This window comes from Poecilia mexicana, unplaced genomic scaffold, assembly GCF_051168715.1.
Source record: "Poecilia mexicana isolate PSO_F unplaced genomic scaffold, ASM5116871v1 scaffold_3, whole genome shotgun sequence".
Lineage (NCBI taxonomy): Eukaryota > Metazoa > Chordata > Actinopteri > Cyprinodontiformes > Poeciliidae > Poecilia > Poecilia mexicana.
The window spans coordinates 14381823-14402680 of record NW_028263372.1 but is presented as its reverse complement, the minus strand read 5'-3'; the positions used below and the strand labels follow the sequence as shown (position 1 = coordinate 14402680).

Genomic DNA, 20858 nt, shown 5'->3' with positions numbered 1-20858 from the left:
GAATGCACATGTAAAAGTCTGACTGTCGTTATATAACGGAGGGCAAGCTCTGTCAAACTTTCTTTGCAGATGCATGTTTCTTGTTGAAATAATGTAGTATGTCAAGATGAGAACAAGATGTTTTTTTTCTTCTTTCTTTTGTTTTCTGAAGTTACAAACTTATTCACAAAGCGAAGCCACAAAGCCATCTGCTTTTGGGAAAGATGTTGTTTGTCCTTTACTTGCAGCTATTTTCATCATGTTTTTATTCCCTCATTGTTTAACTTGTGTTGTCATGTCGTCCCTGTTTTCTTTTTTCTGTGGACTTTAAATTATTTCTAATGTCCTCAATGTGAAAAAAAAAAAGATATGGTGAGATACCTTTTAAGGCTGCAGTTATCATGTAAGATTATTACCAATAATTTTCAAGTTTACAGAAAAATATTTAAGTGTTTTATATTTTTTTCCCGCTTCTTTATATTTTCCTCTCTGTTTTTCCTTTTTACTTGGAAAACTACTACATTTTTTTTCTGACCTTATTACTCTGTTTTCCTTTACCCAACCAACAGAAAGGCTGACAATCTAAATCTTCGGCTCCACTCCCATCTCTCCACTTTCTTTTATTTCTTCTTGTGGCTTCTCTACTACACGTTGTACGTTTTTCTCTTTTTAACAACTGTACTGAGGAACAAAGTATTTACTGACTTAGCAGGTCTTGTGGATTTCCAGTGCTTGAACAAATCGTCTCATCATCGAACATAACCTGTTTCCACGTAATTTGTCAATAATTTATTCCTTTGAGGACAACAACAGGGAGCCTGAGTACAATCAGTGGTTCTTGTATCAGAAGTGACACCAGAGGTTTTTATTTGTGAACTCATCGGTCGGAGAATTTCATCCGATCACCCGCTGCCATTGGTCTCTTTAACTCCTCAGATGTGTGCTAATTTCCGTCACATCGTCCAAATGTGCCAACTCATTATAGATTCAACATGGCTTTATATTCTTTATCAGGAGATGTGATAAAGGTTAAATGAGCTCTGTTTTAATTTGTCTGCTCAAAGCCTCGTGGCGTCTTTGCTTGATATTTACATGGCATTTGAAGCTTGAAGATAGACTTTTTTTATGGTAAAATTTATTAATTTCTTTGATTTTATTTGCGCTAAGCCAGAATCAGTTCGTTAAGGGTGATGAATTATCAAATTAGAGGGTTTTTTTTCTCCCTCTCTTTAGTCTAGAAGTGTAAAATTTCCCCATTAATTTGCCTCTGCTTAACAGACAGACGTTTCTGGCTCTCCTGGCTTTATCATCTCACCTCAACATGACTGAAAAAGCAAACGAAAGGTAAGGTGGCGTTTTGCAAGCACTTACTGCAAATGCAATTTTCTTCCAGCTCTCTGTAAGCCATAGCAGGGGCGGATCTAGGAAAATATTTAAGGGGTGGCAAAGAGGGGGGCAGGGATTTTTCCAGGGGTGGAAGTATATGCATTGTTTCAAAGTGAGCTTCATATTAGTATATTATTATTTGTTATTAGATATATCTAAATAAAGATTAGAAAACTGATGTTTGATAAATTCTTCATGATACAAATCTATAAACAGTTTAGTTTCTGTTAGTTCTGTCAAGATGCAAGAAGGGGCGAATTTCCATTTATATTGGTTAATCGTTTTATTTTAAATATACCGTAGGAGCTGTAGTTTGACGACTGTTATAAATATCACCACGTTTTGCGAACACAGGGGATTAGCTCAGTTTTTGTCGCTTGTTTTTAGGAATTGCAGCGGCTGCAGTCCGCCACAATAAAGGTACAATAAAGCTGATAAACAGGCGAAGAACCAAAGATAAAACCACTTCTGATTGTTTGCCAAGCCAAACATCCAACAAAAGTTCCACCACGCCACTACTGAGGCACTGGGGTCATGTTTCTTGACACAGGCAAAACAAGGTTCAATGTCCAAACTTATTGATTGTTCTTGGTGATTTATTTTCTTCTTTCACCAAACAATTACAGAGATCAAGCTTTCATTTGTTCTCATGCTACCACTCTTGCTCTGGTAAAAACCATCGGCCCCAAACCCAAATGCCTGCTGGTCCTTCACCAGGTCCCTGCACTTATAGAAAGTGGACTGACCCACAATACTTCCTGTCTAAATTTAGAAAATAAATAAGAAAAATAATAAAACAAAAAATAAATAAAATCAACAATTATCAACCTACAAATAAACTCTCTAAATAATACAAAAAATAGAAATTTAAGAATAAAGTAACAAAATTCAAATGGATAAAGATATAAAGAAAAAATAGCTCCAACAACTTCTATTCCGCTTTTTCTCGCTCTGTATGTCGGTATTACGCATGACCCGTTGCCATGGCAACCGACAAACAACAGCTCAATGAGCAGATAGAGCAGAGATTACCGATCAGGGGGAATCAACACCAAAAAACAAAGATTTCCCACACAAAAAAGTAGCAAAAACACTAAAACAGAACATCCAGTCTGTTACTTTATGTTGTCAGGCTTAATGTTTATATTGTGATTATTAATAAGTTTTCGCCTGATTACCGCGGTGGTTGATTAGCTGATTTAAACAGCTGCTCTACTGATGACTTGGTGGGTTGTTTAGTGCTAACGGAACCAAAACACACCGAACTGCGCAGCACATGCTAAGGCTATCAAAGTCAATACCAGGCCAGCAGCAGTTAGGCTAGCATAACTGACCCACTGCTCACTTGTTCAATGTTTTCTTAAAATTAAAACGTTTTCCTCACCTGTGAAATCTGAAGCCCTTATTACCATTATTTATGGTTGACTTAACTGCTAAACATTTCGTCCGTTGTTCTGATTATTTGCGTGATTGTAGTATTTTCCTGACCACCGATATTCCTGACTCAATGGACAGCAATGACGTATGTGTGACTTACGATAAATCACTAATGTCCAGTCCAGTAATATATATATATATATATATATATATATATATATATATATATATATATATATATATATATATATATATATATATATATATATATATATATATATATATATATATATATATATATATATATATCCATCAATGCTGCTGGCGCTCTGTCCTTCTCTCGCACTTCCGGCTACTCAGCAGTGGCTGAGTACCAGATATACCATGTCAGGAATTCTGTGCTTATTTTAAGACAGGTTACATTGTGTTACATTCAATGTTGTCGTAAAAAAGAGTTTTCATGCGCTTAATGTCCGATTTGCCATAACTATTTATTGAATTCATTGTCGCTAGCTAGGGTGGCTACAGGGGTGGCAAGGCTCTCGTTTGGGGTGGCAACTGCCACCCCATGCCACCCCAGTAGATCCGCCCCTGAACCATAGCAATAATCCAGGATTATAGATGTTCTTTCTCCAAGTGGCATTGCTATCCTGCTGCTCTGAGTCATTGACTTGTGTTTATGTCCAAGCGTTTTCTATTACATCAGTGTTTCGCTGCAAATGTAAAAAGGTGTTTCATGGATTACTTTTCTCTTTCATGACCTGCTGCTGAAGGTTTAGAGGTCCTTTATTATCTCTTACATCTGTGGAGAGCCATTTTTTTTCTGCAGCAGCCACATATCTATTAAGACGTAATGCTGTCTAGAGAGACCAGCTGAGCGTCTGTCGGGTGTGAATTCGACTGTTTGCTCTTTAGAATCCCTCATCTTCTGTCACTTTAAGAAAGAATAACTGCACTTACTCTTTTGGGAACGTCTCAGACACTTTAAGAAAATGTTGGTCAATGTTTCAAATGATGCACTCAGCTGTGAGTACAGATATCCAATAGGTTGAAAAATAAAGGATTAAAAATGGCTTAAATCAGAAAGAAAAAAAAATTGAAACTGAAGATAGTTTCTGAAATTACCATTAACATTTACTGAGTAATGGAGGGTTAAATGGTGGGGCATCTGTTAGTGCTGTTGCTTGGAATCAAGATGGTTTGAATCTTGCATGGTGCCTTTGTGCACTGAGTTTGGAGAAAGTATATATTTGTACATTTGTCACTTGTCAATAGAAAACTTTTCTTTAAAATATAAATTAAAACTGATGTCGCAATCTTGTTTATTTTTGTAAATATTTAACTATAAATGTAATAAAAAGTAGATCTATGTTAGCACAGAACTCTCAGTCAAACACAACTGTCACAGAAATAAAGTTTCATTCGGTATTACCAAGTTGTGCGAAGATGTAATGAGAAACTTAAAAATAAACGGCCCCATGCACATTTACTAGCATTTAGAAACTGTGTAAAAGCCTTAAAACAGTTAATATTTTTTTATTTTAAAATAATTTCATACACTTAGGAAGAAAATCCAAATTTTAGGATCAATTGAAACTGTAAAAAACTCATATGTTATAAAGTATTAACATTTTTGCTGACAAAGTTCCCAAGACCAAGTGCTTTCCCTAAAATTCATTTAAAACATTTCATTACTTGAGTATTTTGTCACTGTGTGTTAGTTTATCTTGTTGTGTAGAATTAACACCACATAGAAGACATTTCACTTCCAAAATTGGAAAGACAAGAGAACATACCATTCAAATAAGGCAGACGTGTCTCAATCTTCAAGTCAAGGAAAATAGCTATCTACTTAAACTTAACCTTATCAGTTAACTGATTGAACAGGTTAGGGGTTTTAGTGTTAGCTTGTGCTGCTAAAATAAAAAAAGGAACATGTTTAAAGCCTAACTCTGACGGTCGGACGGACGGATGGACGCAGTGAAACATTTAGGATTGGACGTCTGTTTTTGTCTGCTATCAATAATAATGGGAGTAAAACAGCAGCATGCAGCCCTGGTGTAGAGGAAACACTGTAGAGTAATGAATTAAGTGGTGCTGTGACTGCAGGAAGAGGATGGGGAAAAAAACCTCATGAGATGGGATGGAAAAAGGGAAAAGAACTGAGAGGGTGTCATCAAAAGGACCAGGCAATAAACTGAGTAAATCCAAGAAAATATATATGCTCACTTCATCAGGAGCACCTGATTAACTGATTGTTAATAAGCACAGCAAATCACAATTAAAGAGGCAGTAGTATATGGCACTTAGACACCTAGACGTGGTGAAGAACAATATTGATCTAAACCTTAAAACAAATGGGCTACAACACCAGAATTCACCAGATGTAACATCTTCCAGCTAAGAACAGAAAACTGACCTTAATGCCTTGGGAAGCTTTCCAATATATAGCTAAATTTATGCCATTAAGACAGTTCTGAAGGCAAAAGAGAGAGAGAGAAACGGAGTTCCACCCGGTATTAGCGAGATGTAGGCTACTTAATAAAGTGGCCTTTGTGTGAACATCCAGAAATAAATAAATAAATAAATAAATAAATAAATAAATAAATAAATAAATAAATAAATAAATAAATAAATAAATAAATGCAACAGGTGCGCTGATTAGAGAAGTACAGGCAGTAAATCGAGCTGAAATGTCAACGTGAAATGAACTTTTAAAAATTAAACCAAGAAACGAGCTTCAATAAAATAACAGGAAACAAAAGTTAATTTGATTTAACCACAAACCCAAAGCATTCGGCCTCAATAACGTCAACTACTGTATGTACACCCACTGGATAACAGGAGTTAATTAAACTAAAAAAATAAAAAATAAAATAAAAAAAACTATACCATGATATATACCATGATACATAATGTAAATTAAATTCAAATGTTTAATTTGTCTTATTTTGAGCGCACCTAGTGGCTGCGCGCTCTGAAAGTAAGTCATGCGCACATCTCCAAAGTTGGACACTGAGCTTTACCCCCCCCTCATTTCCATGGATATATAAGATCATTACGAGAACATAATTCCCTGTTATCTCTTCTGCATTCTGTGACTGCGAGAGAGATGGAGAGTATTCACTCCAACGCATCGCGCAGCAGCATCACTTGATCGCGCAGCTCCCCTCGGATGATGTGGTATGCCGGCGTGGCCATCGCCTCCGTTTACGGGGCCATCAGCGTTTTGGGACTCATCGGCAACATCACGCTCATCAGGACGTTTTGCTCGGCCAAATCTATCCGCAATGTTCCCAATCTGTTCATGTCGAGCCTGGCGCTGGGGGACGTTTTGCTGCTGGTGACATGCGCTCCGGTGGACGCCAGCCGCTACCTTTCAGACGAGTGGCTGTTCGGGAGAGTGGGCTGTAAGGTCATCCCCTTCATTCAGCTCACCTCTGTTGGGGTGTCCGTGTTCACCCTCACGGCCCTCTCTGCCGACAGGTAAGCTGCTGTTTTCACTTGAAATCCGTTGTCTAAGCAAACATTCAGTATTGATCAGCTGAATGTTGTGATCAGCTATTTTTTTAGTTCACAAACAGAAAATTGGTAACTACTTATTTATTTTTAGTAACTAAGTGATGATGCTGAGCCACGTTTCACATATGTACTCCTAAACTAAAAATGTAATGACTGATTATAAACGAGGATCAGAATGAAATAAATAAAAAATGTGAGTCAAAGCTGTTGGACAATTCTTTAAACACATAGATATACGTAAATTAGACATTCCTTCCAATTTTTAGTATTGTAAAATAGAAATGTTTTTTTTTTTAAATCACCATAGTTTCTTTTACAGAGCATTTCATTCAGTGAATTGTGCCTGAGCCTTTTCCTCCCTTTTCTGCCATTTGCGTAGTGCCTTGAAAACTGATTCGGGTTCATCGTTAAGGAGGTCTCTCTCTAAACCTTTCAGTACTGACAAACACGCAGCTGACAGGCTGGTTAAATTTAGCTGATTAAATTAGCTTTAAATTTAACTCCAGGTTTGATCCAGCAATGTCACGGGAGAAAAAAAAAGTGTGTTTGACTGTGTTTCTTTGTTGTGGAACAGGTTACACACAGGTATATTTAAAAAAACAACAAAAAACCCCAATAATAAATAGATATGCATTCAAACTTCGTTACGTAGATAGAAAACATGTAAAACAACAGATATTTTCTATTTATCTTCCCTTTATACATTCATTTCCCACTGGCCGATTATTTAACATGGTATTACATAAAATGTTTCCCCCTGAATGTAGATTTTATATATTTTATTTTCCCTTTTTTGTTGTTTGTAAAGATTTTTACCACACAAAAATATTGGTGACATTTTTATTTCACCAATATTGAATGGCAGATGAAATTAAGCTCAACAGTGCATCTGGAAAGTATCCACAGTGCTTCATTTTTCCCCACATTTTATTACTTTACAGCCTTGACCCATAAGTCACACTAAATTAATCATTTCCTGAAAATTATCCACACACATACTCAACTATGACAATGCAGAAAAAAGCTTTTGTGCCTTTTTCAAATTTATCACAAACAATAAATGCTAATAAATCACATTTACGTAAGTATTCACACCCCTTGCTCAATACTTTGTTGATCCACATTTGGCAACAATGACAACCTCAAGTCTTTTTGAATATGAATCTCTGCATCGTTGTCATATTTAAAATGGTTTCCTTAACAAATATCAAACAGGCTCACTGTGCTTTTTTTTTAGACAGACGTCATACAACGATTGTAAAAGTGTTTTGACAATTCCCTGAAGACGCTTGTTGGATCAGCGTCTGTACTTCCCAGTGATACTTTCTGAATAGCATCGCTGTTGAAGTAGGTTTTTCCATGCTGAGGCTTATCACCTTTCTTCTGCCAAACTCACCACAAGTCATGCATTGAACTGGCCAGGGTGATTATGCAAATGCAGCACAAATACAGACACTCAGCTGTGTAAATGTCAGCTAATTAAGAAGTTGCACTCATGACATTGTCAGGACCTCAAATAGCCTGGAAATTCAAATTCAAATTCAAAAATACTTTATTAATCCCAAAAGGGGAAATTAACTGCCATCCATTCCTCTCATGTCAGTCAAATGGTATTTCTGAGCTAGTTTTCACTATTATGGCAGTCAGCATGCAAAAAAAAAAAGATTGTATGTCAAAGTTATTCTCCAATGCTGTGGTAAATTGAAGTCTCTCTTTCAGGCTGCTTGGCACAGGTCACACTGTTGTCCTGATATAAATGAAGAATGGTGGAACCAGGGACTGATCGCTGTGCTATTGATTGTGTTGATTATCATAAAAGTGCTCCGTTTTTACTGGCTGTATCATTATATCCTTTAGTGGCTTAGAGGCAAAAAGCAACAACATCCCATCTTGCTACTCACATACAGTATATCGCACATAGAGAGGAAGAATGGTATTCCAGTATAAAAGGTTTTTATATGTGCCTCAGAAAATAAATTCCTATTCTCCAGCTTAGAAAAAAAAAAAAAACACACACACACTTTTAGGTGTTTCAAGGTGAATTACTAATTTAGTCAAAAATAGAGGTGTGAGTTCTTATATACATATATATCTAGGAAGTGGCATACATTTTTCCTGCAATTTAAAGCACTTACAAAATGAAAAAGTGCCCATACAAAAGCTCAACCAAGCTTTCTTACATCTAACATGTATTCTGTCAAGCACAAAGAACAGAACTGACTGGAATAGAAAGCTTTATTGCTGTTGTACACAACAGACCTGCAAGTATAACGAAATTACAGATGCTACATTCAAAGTGCTATTTGATTCTACTATTAAAAATAAAAGAATGAGAGAAGCGTTTTTACGTGCTCCCATGGATTTCTCTGAAATCGCTTTAATTAACAATTAAAAATATTTATTATCTGTTTTTTTTTAATCAGGTACAGGGCCATCGTGAAACCCCTCGATCTTCAAAAATCGACCACCACAGCCAGCATTGTCCTGCGAGCGGCGTTCATCTGGGTCTTCTCCCTCATCTTGGCAATCCCCGAGGCCGTGTACTCGGACCTCCACGCCTTCAACGTGACCTCTACAAACGAGAGCTTTGTCACTTGCGCCCCCTACCCCCACGCTGGGAAACTGCACCCTCAGATCCACTCCATGGCCTCCTTCCTCATTTTTTACGTCATCCCCCTGTTGGTGATAAGCATGTACTACACCTTCATCGCCCGCAGCCTTTTCAAGAGTGCGTCCAACCTTCCCATGGAGGGGAACGTCCATGCAAGACGACAGGCTAGTGTTTAAGCTTTGATTGCAGTTTCCTTACAACAGCTAACTGAAAATGTCCGTGTCATTTTCTTAAATTTCACCACTTCAATGTCGTTCTCAAAGGAAAACTATCCATCCTGCCTTTTTACCATTATACTCTTTATACCTCTAATTTCCGTCATCTGTTTTGGATTTACTTTCAAAATACAAATATATTACAACACAATGTCAGCAAGCTGTGTTTAAGTGCCTCTTGCCATTAGTTTTATGTTTGTTTTGATACCATGGCAAAAAAATAAAAAATAAAAAATAAAAATCTACATTTATTGCCAGGCATATTTTATTCCTCGATAACATTGTGAAACGGTTTCGTTCAATCGACAGGTTGAATCCAGAAAGCGCTTGGCCAAGACGGTTCTGGTGTTCGTTGGTCTCTTTGCTGTGTGCTGGCTGCCCAGTCACGTCATCTACCTGTACCGCTCCTATCACTACTCCCAGGTAACCATGAAGAACATTGTCATTGTTTTAGGTCTAGCTAAAATTTTAAATCTTCTGCAGTTTCCTTTCTTTAAAAATCTATTCCTCACAGTTTCCTCACTGCATTAAGTTAAAGTTCCCGACCTAAATCTGTTTGGAGCACCAAACCGTATAAGATAAGCAAAATCTCTCGATTCTCCAGAAAGCTAAGTGGGCTCAGTTCTTTATATTTTTCACCTGACATGCTACATATATCATATAAAGTTCTCAAATGAAGTGAAAAAAAAGAAAACATTTCTGAGAAGACAGTCATTTTAAGTCATATTTTACCAGAATTTTTCCCCTACTCTATCAATGTGCTCTACAAATGCACCAGTGACTACTGGTGTTGTGTACATACAGTATTTGTGGTATATGAGTTTAATTCAACTCTCCATTATAGCTAGTCAGGATTGTTACTTACAAAGTTTGATTGAGCCTTTATTGGTTTTCCATTGAGGATTTTCAGTTTGGGTCTCAATCTAACACTTTTTTAGTTGTCTTTAAATAAAAGCTTCACTATAGTCCTGCTGCTCCAAAATGACAAACACAAACAAATAATTAGTTTTTAAGGGGATGGATTTCATAATAGGAACAATTAAAATTAACAATGGAAAAAAAAAAAGTGTATTTAGTCTCAGCATGTTTGACTGACACGTACATATGAAACACTAAGGTGTAAAAGAAAAAGGAAAAAAAGTGAAGAAACGGACAAAATACCTTTTCACACTACTATACATATGCATAATCCGTTTCTTTCTCTCCTCCACCAGGTGGACACGTCTCTGGGTCATTTTGTGTTCAGCATTGTTGCTCGGATTCTGGCCTTCACTAACTCCTGCATGAACCCGTTTGCCCTTTACCTGCTGAGCAAAAGCTTCAAGAAGCAGTTCAACCAGCAGCTGTGCTGCTGCTGTCATGTCATGTTCAAACACTCCCCACAGAGCCCAACACATTATAACACACGCATGACTTCAGTCCACAGCACACATCACTCTGTGGCAAGCCTGACGATGATCAATGGCAGGCAGCTCTGCCAGGAGGACTACGTGTAAAAGTGTTTGTGAGAGAGAGGGTCGTCAATTTGGGATCTTTTTCTCCACATGAAAAGCAGAAAATCTAGACTTTAAAAACACTACAGAGTTCTGTGGTGATGTCTTTGTGTAAAATGTTCGCTGTAGACTTGAGATTGTGCTTGTGAAATAACGTCAGAGCTGTTTACATTTTTTTCAGTTTTTTTTTTACACTTTTAAAGTTTCTAGGCTGCATTTCTGCATTTGAGAAGATGGCCTACAATCTTTTCATCTTAAGAGTCGTGTACAGTTTTGCAAATTATGTGGTTCATGATCAATTTGTGCTTGTATATATCTATTTATCAGTTTGTTTTTGAATGAATCTTCTGATGGTCTATTCCTAAGATAACATAAAACGTAAGCAAAAGAAAGAAAACAAAAGAACAGGCGTTGGTACATCAGTTGGAAACAGTCTTGGTATTTTGATGGACAAGGCAGTGAAGAAAGTCTCAACCTCCAAAAAAACAGAAAAAATAAATTAAGTCCAAATTAAGCCATCTAGGAACACATTAAAACTTACATAATTTCCAAAATATTTCTAAAATAATTCATCATTAGTTAGTTTTAAATGGTGGTTAGTGTTTTAAATTTTTGTAATATTTAGGTAAAGTTTCCGCAGTGGCTTTTTGATCAGCGTCATTCTACGGGTTCTGAGTTACTTCAAATCCAAATTTTCTCTGGCGTGAGCCAAACTGGGAAACAATCCACATAAACCATCCAGGGAGCTGGGCCAGATCTCCCTGACACAGAAAGGCAAATTGGTTCAGACATCTGTTTGGTTGGAGACCCGGTCCGTTTCACAAAGAGTTGATCCGACAAGTTCAGGACCGCAGTTCAGCTTCTTTATTCTACTGCTATGGAGGTTCTGATGAGCTAAGATGCTGGCAGGAACACTGAAGAACTCATTGTTTTTCTTCTCCTAATTTTGTTTAAAAATAGCATTAGATATTACAGCTTCACAGTTTGATTCTGGAAAAAAACAACAACTTTTGATCAAAATTAAACCTTTAGTTGGCACAGATGATTTCTCAAACTTATTTTTTTTTTATTCCTATTTTTGGCAGGATAAATATTGTGGAGTATGTTATTTATATTCTGTTAAATACATCAGTGGGAAATAGATGTTGATGTGATGATAATGAATGTATTTGTTGACTATGTGCAGTTCATTTGTTTAATGAAATACACCTTCATTTTGACAAAAGTCCAGAGCCTCCTCTCTTCTCTTAAATTGCGATAAAATCATTCATTGTCTTAGGTGAAAAATTCATAATCCAAAGAACGATTAGGAGATTGACTGAGACTGAAGTCAGCTTTTGTAAATTAAGTCGTACACCCTTGTTTATTAAACCATACCAATAAAAGTTTGCAGATGCGAAACATGTGGCAACTGCGATGTAATTAATTCAATGTTTCTAAGAAAGAAAAGCTCAAGCTCAGTCTTGTGTGAGTGTGTAATTCAGTCTGTTCAGTATTTGTGCAGATTGAGTATTTGGCCAATGTATTTGAAGACTAAAATGTAAATTATACTACTGAGTAAAGTATGTTTTTAATAGTATTCAGGCATTTTTATTGCAACCATTGTGAAAAAAAAGTAATGACACTTGTTAGATCTATTGGTTTTGTTGGCTTTGTTATGTTCTTGATGATTTATTTTTATATTTTAAAACAGGAAGTTTTATGGACAGCAATTCTGAGTAAAGATAAACAAAGTAATAGTCTGTTTTATTTTTTGGTTAAGAGAATAAAGCTACATCCTGCAAAAATCACATGAATATTGCTTTTAACCATGTCACAGCAAAGGTGTTAAGAAACTTCAACCAAGAAATAATGCAACAAAAATACAATTGTGCAACATAAAACCAACCAGAGATATTTCAGTCTTAATTTATAGACGTTGTACGTTCCAGGAACTGAACCTGTTGTTTCAGCTCCCCTAAAAGACCCTCTTCCAGCAACACATGCAGCCAGCTGACTCGTTATTAATGCTGATGAATGGAGCTTAATGCGATGATCTTCATCCAGTGAGACAAGGTTTCAGTGGCACGTTAAGATATTTTTAGGTCTTTTAAAAATACAGAGGAGCGCCGTCTCGCATCCCGTCAGCAACTGTTTGTCAATTTGCCAACAAATGTGCCTAATGTTGGAACAACATGCATGAAATTAAAATTTATTCGCACAATTGCGATAGGATACCTCAGCCTGATGTTCTCATTGTTGTCGGGTTTTGTAAATAAACAAGCCTCTGACCACCATCGGCCTCATCAGAGGGGTCCCTGCAGCAACCCTGTGTGTGAAAAGACCCATGGGATGAGTCTTTTCTTGACCCACTGTTTCTGCTTGGGTTTGTTGCCTTTTGTCATTTTACATTTAAATCTTCTGGGGGGTTTTTTTGTTTTGTTTTTTTTTTTAGAAATGCTCTAGAAATGAAGGCAGCAAGACCTTCAGGGACATCACATTATGCATGGGACTGACCAAGCTGACAGTCTTTTTAGGGGGGAAAAAAAGACACCTTTCTTACACCTTTACTACAAAATATTCACAGTATTGCCAATTAAAAAGGCCCACTGGCTCACAGGGGAAACTGTGAGCCAGTAAAGACTCAACCCTGAGTGTCACTGTGACAAATCCACAGCTGAGACGATGAGCATGTTTCCTGGAATCGTCAAGTTCTGCCTGGTTGTTGTATTTAATGTGGTGTCCTGTATTGTGTTTTGCGTTTTGTTTGGATTTATTCATCATCTTGTTGCTGCTACTCTGAACCACCACTGGTTGAAGTTGTTTGTGGGTCTTGATATTTTCCCGTCAACATATTTTGACATATTCTCACATTGTTTTTTTTTTTTTTTTATGTAAGTGAAAGTTGTTATTGAAGATGTCAGTTTCCTTCCACATTTTTCTGAGAAATCAAGTTAGGAAGTATAACTAGTTAAAGACATTAAACTAACCACAAACTCGCAATTTGGTTTGAATTTTAAAATAAAATAGTTTTTGCTTCTCAAAAAGACACAAAAAAAGCAATATGGAAGGACCATATGTCTGGACCTTGGGTGGTTTGGATTTTTCTGGGTTTATAACTTTTATTATTTTTCTGTTTCCCCTTTGATTAGGCTTTTTCTCTTTAGTTCATTCTGTTCTTAGTTATTTTAGTAAGTTCATCTTTGCTGGTCATTTCTTGTGTCCAGTTGTGGCTAAGTTTGTTTCCTCACCTCCTCCTGCTGGTGTTTTTGTCTCTTTTCTCCCTTTTGTTATTTCTTTTTCCCTCAGCTCTTCCCTTACAGCTGCATCTGTTTTGTAATTCGTTCTGCTCCATTGTTCCAGCAATCACACTTCCCAGTAATTAAGCACTTTTGTTTCATTCACTCCTTGCTGGTTCCTTCTATTTGCCTCATGTTTCCCCAGACCAATATGGATCTGTGCTCTTCTTGCTGGTAACTATGTGAAAGTCACAGCTGAAATGAAGACTTAGTGAACCAAGAAACAAACAACTAAACAGGTTTATGTCAAAAAAAAAAAAAAATAGTGACACCGAATGTTTATTCGCCCCTAAAACTAATAGCCAAATTTCATACCTCATTGTAGGGATGAAATGTTGGAGCCTGTAAACTTCTCTAGCAGGCTTTTGTTTTGTGTCAATAAGCTAAATTTTCCAAGGTGAAAGGGCTGACTGAGAAAAACTTCAGAAATCCATCAGTCTGAGCACATGAGATCCTTGCACAATCCAAACTTTTATTAATCAGCTTGAAAATCAAATAAGGTCACGAAAGGTCAGAATTTCGATGTCGTCTCCAAAGTATCCATTTTAGAAAGCAAGTTCTGTGTTAAAATGAAGATCTGATTGGATTTCCTCATGAGTTAAGTTGTAATTTTATGTATAAAGATGCAGTTATGAACCCTGGGGATTTTCACAAGATGGTTTACAGCTGCCTCTTAACTGCTAAACAATGTTTTGATTAAGTGGGAGTCACTTTAAAGTATTCTTGGTTTGCATTATATTTATTAAGGCCTCGCTAAGATGGACAGCTTAAGAAGTCCCACTTTGCAAATGCTAACAATTTTAGTTATTCTTGCGATTGTTTCTTATCAAACTTTAGTTTCCTAAAAGGTATTTGGTCATAAATGTATATTAAAAAAAAAAATCAACAATTATATTACTAGCTCGTTTATACAATTAGAACAGTTGCTTATATGAAACATTATCAGAAAGAGCTCAACTCAGGTAAACATCAGGAACGTTAAAGGAAATAGGAGTACTCCAATTCTACAAGAAGAGGGAGACAAAATTCTTCCTTTTGTCAAAGCCAGCAGCAGCCGACTCCCTTTAGTTTGGCTTTTTTTTAAAGAAACAGTAAAAGAGAAACAAATTTGCTCCTCAAGTTCAAAATATTTTGCGCTCACGACAGAGATGACTGCATTCAGACACTGCAATGTCTGACCTATTAATGAATCACAAAAATCAATTAAGAGCCTTGTACAACAGGAATGTACCAACATCATGCCTTCCTCTTCACATTTTATCGACTGGAAGCATTGTTGTGGAAAGAAATTTTATAAACCCACGTGAAAATCAATCCTTTTTTTCTACTTCAACAGCAAAATGAACAGAAAAACAAATGTTTTGGAGATGCTCGGTGTCTTTTCCTCACCCTGCTGCTTCCTCATGGCTCTGGGGGTTTTAAAGGAGACATATTTTAGATTTGAATAGAGATCACTCTTCAGATTTCCATTAAGTCTGTCTTAGTGTGCTCTTTGAGTCTTTCAACACAGACCTGCTCAGACATTGGTAATAAAGAATGAAAGAAGAAGAACCACTTTGATTCTGAACGCAGAGTTCTGGGCTAACCTGGAAGAAAAACAGCAGAATATCAGAGAAACAAAGACGTCAGCAGTTTGGAATTATAAAAATAATCTTTTATTGTATATGCTACACATTCAGCGCGCAAATAATGAATGCAATATCATACACATTCATACACTGTACATTGATGAAAGCCTAATCCTGTCATGTTAAACCAGTCTATTAACGTGGTCGAGAGAGTTAATATAATTAAAGTGATTTGCATAAATAAGACTAAATAAATTAAAGGACATTTTATGTTAGTCATTGCTCCTCATTGAGCAGCTTGTCGTAATTGTTATGTCCAGTGAAGCTCTACTTGGGCAGTTTGCACCTGCAAGGCAAAGAGAAATCAATGAGGATCATGAGGATTCAGACTTTTATTTCCTGAATTAATCTGAGTTCAGCGATGGTCTTAGAAAGCAAAGTTTGGTTTTTATTTCTCTAGAGTCAAGCAAGTTTATTATTACCACAACATGAGTGCAAAGTATTTCACACAATTAAAAAAAAAGTCTTTCGGGCAGGTTAAACTAATCAAAGCAAAACAAACAAAAAAAAGGCTGTTATACATAATAGTGATTTTGTAGGATCAGATTTTGTAGGTCTGATCCTACAAAAGTTCAATTGCATAAATTTGTTTCTTTTTCTGTAATGATTTGTTTTTACTTTGACAATGCATAATGTAGTTGAAGGAGTAAAGATTTGGAAAAACACAAGGGAGTTTTAGATCAAATTCACTACGACTTCTACCTGAATAAGTCTTTATCAAATTCCTGTGGGTGCCCACACAATTGGCTGAGGTCTGGGCAGACATTCGCAGCGCTCCACGTCGATCTCACAGTCCGACAACCAGGACCTGAGGGGAAGCTCTGCGCAAAAGATATTATTGATGCAGCAATGGTAGTGATAACATTCAAAACTCAACATTTTCTAGGGAGATATTCCTGCATGGTAAACCTTTCCCTTAAAAACAAAAAAACAAAACAAAAAAAACAAACAAACAAAAAAAAAAAGAACATGACCCTTTAATTTTGGAACATGTCAAAAGATTGAGAAATATTTCACCAAAAACAAACCTGATGTACTGGAGGGGTAAGGTATGCATTTTTCACTTGAACAATCCCAAATCCATCCACTAGCACAAAGTCTCCCAGAGTCCTTTGCTTCCAACATCTCTCTCATCAGAGGGCAGCTGATAATAAACCACATGGGGGAAAACATGAACTCCAACAAAGGTGAGAGAGAGCAAAGCGTTTTTGAGACTTTCTCTACCCACCCACTGCGCCTGCGTAGCTGAGCGTTACGTCGAATTATTGCCGGCTCCATGCATCTGCATGCGGTGTGGTTCGCTACTTTTATCAGCACGGGTTCTGGTACAAGATTAAAAGGCGTTAAGCTGAAAATCTAAAAGACACAATCACAGACAGAGTTGTTAAATTCAACAACTACTGAAAACTACTTCTACTCCTTCAAAACTCAGTCGCATTGTGAGCTACTCACCGTTTTATTCACGTACACAGTGGACGTATTCCTGCAGGTTAGGCCCTCGTCGTTGCAGCAGCCACCACACCTGTCAGCAAAAAAAAAAAAAAAGACAATCAGAGCTTATCAACGACTGACGTGATGCTGTGGCGTTAGGGATTTTTCTTTTTTCACAGTAAATATGATTAAAAGTTGGATTACACGAACTTGTACGCAGAACTCACCTGTGAACAGATACGCAGGGAGGCTTGAAGAAAACTGAGGTATGAGAGTCCAACTCCTGGGCCACATCGATGCACGTCTCCCTGGGCATGCATTGAATACTCTGCCACTCTTCTTCTACGGCTAAAGAGGGAAAGCAATGACGAATAGTATTGCAAACCCGCATCCGGTGATTTGCACACGATCCAACCTTTAAGTATCTCCAGGCTATACGGTATCGTTGCGTAGCGTGTGGAGCGGTGCGACCCGACCGAAGGGGGAAAAGAGGAAGCCTCTGTTTGGACCTGGAGCGGCTGCAGCTTCAAGCGGCACTTCCACAGCTTCCAGTCCGGGAAGTCTGTGAGTCGCAGCAGCTCGTCCAGACTGGAGGACGAGCGGACCTGCTTCTCCCACTGTCTCCTTGCCCCCTGGGTTCAAGAAAACACACAGAAACACTGAAACAATCCTATTAACCGGGGTGTAGTTGTGATTGATTTGAACGTTATTCATGAAAACTGGAACATTTTGAGATAGGCATAATTTCTCAATGAAAAAAAAAGCAAACATTCAAATTAGCACGATACAGATATCTTTATTAAGTGTGGCTATGGATTCAGCATTTAAATTTTATACACAATAAATAGACAATTAGTATGAAAACTACAATCTGTGAATGCTTTTAGTTTCATTTTCAATATGCATTCCTCGCAGGAAGTATATGAGTCACACACTGGAGGAACAAAGTAATAAGACGGCTTTAAATATTCAGCATCAAATGAACATGAGAAAGTTGTGTACTACAAAGTGACATATAGCTGAGCTAAAGCTTATTGTTTTGTATTATGAAGGTGGATCTTTTTAAGCCCAGCTACGTCGCTATGGTAACAGACGCTGATCTCATAACCTGCTGCGAAGCGATGTCCTGCTGAGCATCTCAGTTTAAATTATATGTGAAAATCCTTCTGTGCAAAGCATTATTTTGTCCACATAAATCTCAGAAAAAACTCAAGAGTGTCTCTGGCAGGCAGACCATGCCAGGGCAGGGGGTTCACTACCGCTCCATGTTTTCTCCATTTGGGGGGATATTATTGACTCTCACCTGGCGTTCACTTCACAATCCTAAAGATTCAAAAACTGCTTTGCAACCATTTTTAGACCAATAAATGTGTTAGTCTCGTCTTACATTTTGTCACTTCCATGTCAAGCCACCACCTGCATGCAGGTGTTTTTACACTAAATCTGGCTTTGGTATCGATTTAACAACACTTTCTAATTGTCGGTGCGTAGCACCTTTTATATTAAACACATAACATCACCAATAGTATTTACAAATGCTAAAACAATTAAAATGCCAAGACACGTGCCGAATGTACAAACAGTAACAAAATGTTTTAAGCTGGCCGTAACATTCTTGCTGGCACTCCTCCACAAGGAGTTTTAAAGCCTGGGTTCAAGGGTGTGAGAAAAACCATAAACCTTCATGCTATACTACCACAGGAAGCCAGAGTTCCCATGCTGGCCAAACCAGAATTAAACAGAACCAGAGCCACTCAGATCCCCCATTTGATAGAATCTAAAGTTGCTTAAGTGTAACTAAGCAGCCACTCAGATACTATATCATAAATTGTTTTTTTTTGTGAAAGTAATGTTTTTTTCAGCTCTAAGTGGTCTACGTTTTTAGTGGTCAAGCATCTAAACGACGTGAGAAGGAAACTGGAAAGCACTTCAAATGAAAATAAAACCTTCCTAGACTAAAAATATGATCTGCAGCTCTTCAAACAGGGGGTGGAGAAACATGAAATAATCAAAATGTTTGGTGTATTTCCTCTCCAGTATAAGCTGAAATTGTGGGTTGTGACTGCGACTGAGTATCAGAGTCACTATAAAGTTTGTGCATAAAGAAACAACTCAAATTGAAAGAGTTTACCTGAATATATGCCTGCATAGTTTGTAATAAGTACCAATGAAGCCAAATGCCTAACATATGTCTAACTGGTATTCTTGTTAAAGCTGAGTAGATGAGCATGGTTGCTGTTAGGACTAAACATGCATCAGTGCAAAGTTTCATAAATGAACTTACCCTGTTGCCACCTTCCCTGTGCATGCTGGAGCTCATGTTTATCCAACCGAGCTCCAACAGCAAGAAAAAGATCCAGCCCAGACTGCATGTCATCTTCTTCTTCATCATCCACGGTTGACTCTCTCCTTGTTTTCTGTGAGCAGGGCTGTAAAAGCTCTGAGAGTTTGCTGCCTCTCCAAATGCTGGATCAGCTGAGTCTCAGACCACACACTTTGTCTTTTCACAACTCATCTGCGTCAAAAAAAAAAAAAAAACTCTTGATCTTCCAGCTGAATGTAGAGTGTGTGTGTGCTTGCGCGCGTGTGCTTGTGTGTGTGTGTGTGTGTGTGTGTGTGTTTGAGCCAACCTGTTGCAGCAACCTAGTCAGCTATAAGCCTAAAGGAGAGATGGGCTTTCAACCAGGGCGTTCCTGCTAAAGCTTTGATGGAGAAGTTGAGGTTTCCAGTCAAATAATGAGGCTGCTAGACCTGCTGGGTAAAAAAGCTCTTTACTACTAGTGTATTTCAGGGCTTCCAACTGTACGGCTTTGCTGCCTTAGATGGCCTTAATTTTTATGGGAAAACAACCCTGTGTGATAGTAGCTACAAAATTTAGTTTTGACAAAGTCTCAAGAGCTGCTGGTCTTACAGCACCAAGATATATGTGATATATCTATTAACTTATAGATTTCATTTCTATCATTTGTCAAGTCTAGACTTACTGAGCCGCTCCAGGAGCAGGGCCATGTGTTTTAAATGTGATCCAGACCACCGTAACGTGTGACGGGAAATAAGATGCCAGCACCACACCCGTCTCCTAGACATCCTATTCTTCCAGACCCATTCTGTTTAGTATTTAATTTGCTGGAAATGCGCACGCACGCACGCACGCATGCACGCACAAGAAAAAAAACAAAAGCTGCACTGTGGCGCAGCTGGTAGCGCTGTTGATTTGCAGCAACAGATTCCAAGGTTCAAATCCCAGCCTGGGGGTCTTCAGCAGGTAGTTTGCATGTTCTCCCTGTGGAAGCGTGGGGTTCTCACAGGGTGCTCTGGCTTCGTCCCACAGAGCAAAAAACATGAATGTTAAGTTAGTTGGTCTCTAAATTCTCCTAAGATGTGAGTATGAGTGTGCATGGTGGTTTGTCCTGTCTGTGTTCGAGTTGTGCTGAAATGAGCTGGCAGCCTGTCCAGGATGTCAAACCTTTAAGTATCTCCAGGCTAAACAGTGTTGGTGCGTAGCACGTGGAGCGGCATGACCCGACCAAAGGTGGAAAAGAGGAAGCCTCTGTTTGGACTTGAGGCGGCTGCAGTTTCAAGCGACACTTCCACAGCTTCCAGTCCGGGAAGTCTGTGAGTCGCAGTCCAAACTGGAGGATGATGCACAAAAAAATAAATCAATGACATGCATGTACTGTGTAGTCTGTACCTTCAGATAATACCGGACTGTTTTGCTGAAGGGTTCTGGCTATGAATACTTATTATCTTTTAAGACAATTGATAATTAAACTAGTAATTTAGATCAAAATGACCAAGTTAGGGCACCAAATTGTTTATTCTCAATTACTATTTATAAATACTTGCCTGATAAGGGATGTCTTTCAAAACAATAAAGGACAGCGTAAGTCCAGCACTGGTGTCTTATACTGAGTAGCAAATATCCTACACATGTATAT

General features: G+C 37.8%; 2 protein-coding genes across 2 annotated transcripts; one reads left to right on the top strand and one right to left on the bottom strand.

Annotated features, from left to right (window-relative positions):
- The first annotated feature begins 4227 nt into the window (after nucleotides 1-4227).
- Nucleotides 4228-11808, top strand: LOC106914630 (gastrin-releasing peptide receptor). Its single transcript, XM_014981533.2, is given in 4 exon segments — nucleotides 4228-6228; nucleotides 8688-9039; nucleotides 9400-9513; nucleotides 10305-11808. Coding segments are annotated over 4 exon segments (1122 nt in total). The 5' UTR covers nucleotides 4228-5854; the 3' UTR covers nucleotides 10587-11808.
- Nucleotides 11809-15493: 3685 nt separating this feature from the next.
- vegfd (vascular endothelial growth factor D) lies at nucleotides 15494-19681 on the bottom strand. Its single transcript, XM_014981534.2, has 8 exons — nucleotides 19205-19681; nucleotides 17336-17552; nucleotides 17148-17268; nucleotides 16942-17011; nucleotides 16718-16845; nucleotides 16518-16633; nucleotides 16192-16310; nucleotides 15494-15775 (listed from the first exon to the last, which is right to left on the bottom strand). Exons 1-7 carry the CDS (start codon nucleotides 19310-19312, stop codon nucleotides 16207-16209), a joined length of 864 nt encoding a protein of 287 aa, XP_014837020.1. The 5' UTR covers nucleotides 19313-19681; the 3' UTR covers nucleotides 15494-15775; nucleotides 16192-16206.
- Between the last annotated feature and the right edge of the window lie 1177 nt (nucleotides 19682-20858).

What these genes read in the sequence shown, in the direction of transcription:
- vegfd (XM_014981534.2), bottom strand. Translation starts at nt 19,312, where the DNA reads ATGATGAAGAAGAAGATGACATGCAGTCTGGGCTGGATCTTTTTCTTG. An exon ending in ACAGGGAAGGTGGCAACAGG is followed by an intron (nt 17,553 to 19,204) that starts GTAAGTTCATTT and finishes TCTTGAACCCAG; the next exon opens with GGGGCAAGGAGACAGTGGGA. An exon ending in TAGCCTGGAGATACTTAAAG is followed by an intron (nt 17,269 to 17,335) that starts GTTGGATCGTGT and finishes TTCCCTCTTTAG; the next exon opens with CCGTAGAAGAAGAGTGGCAG.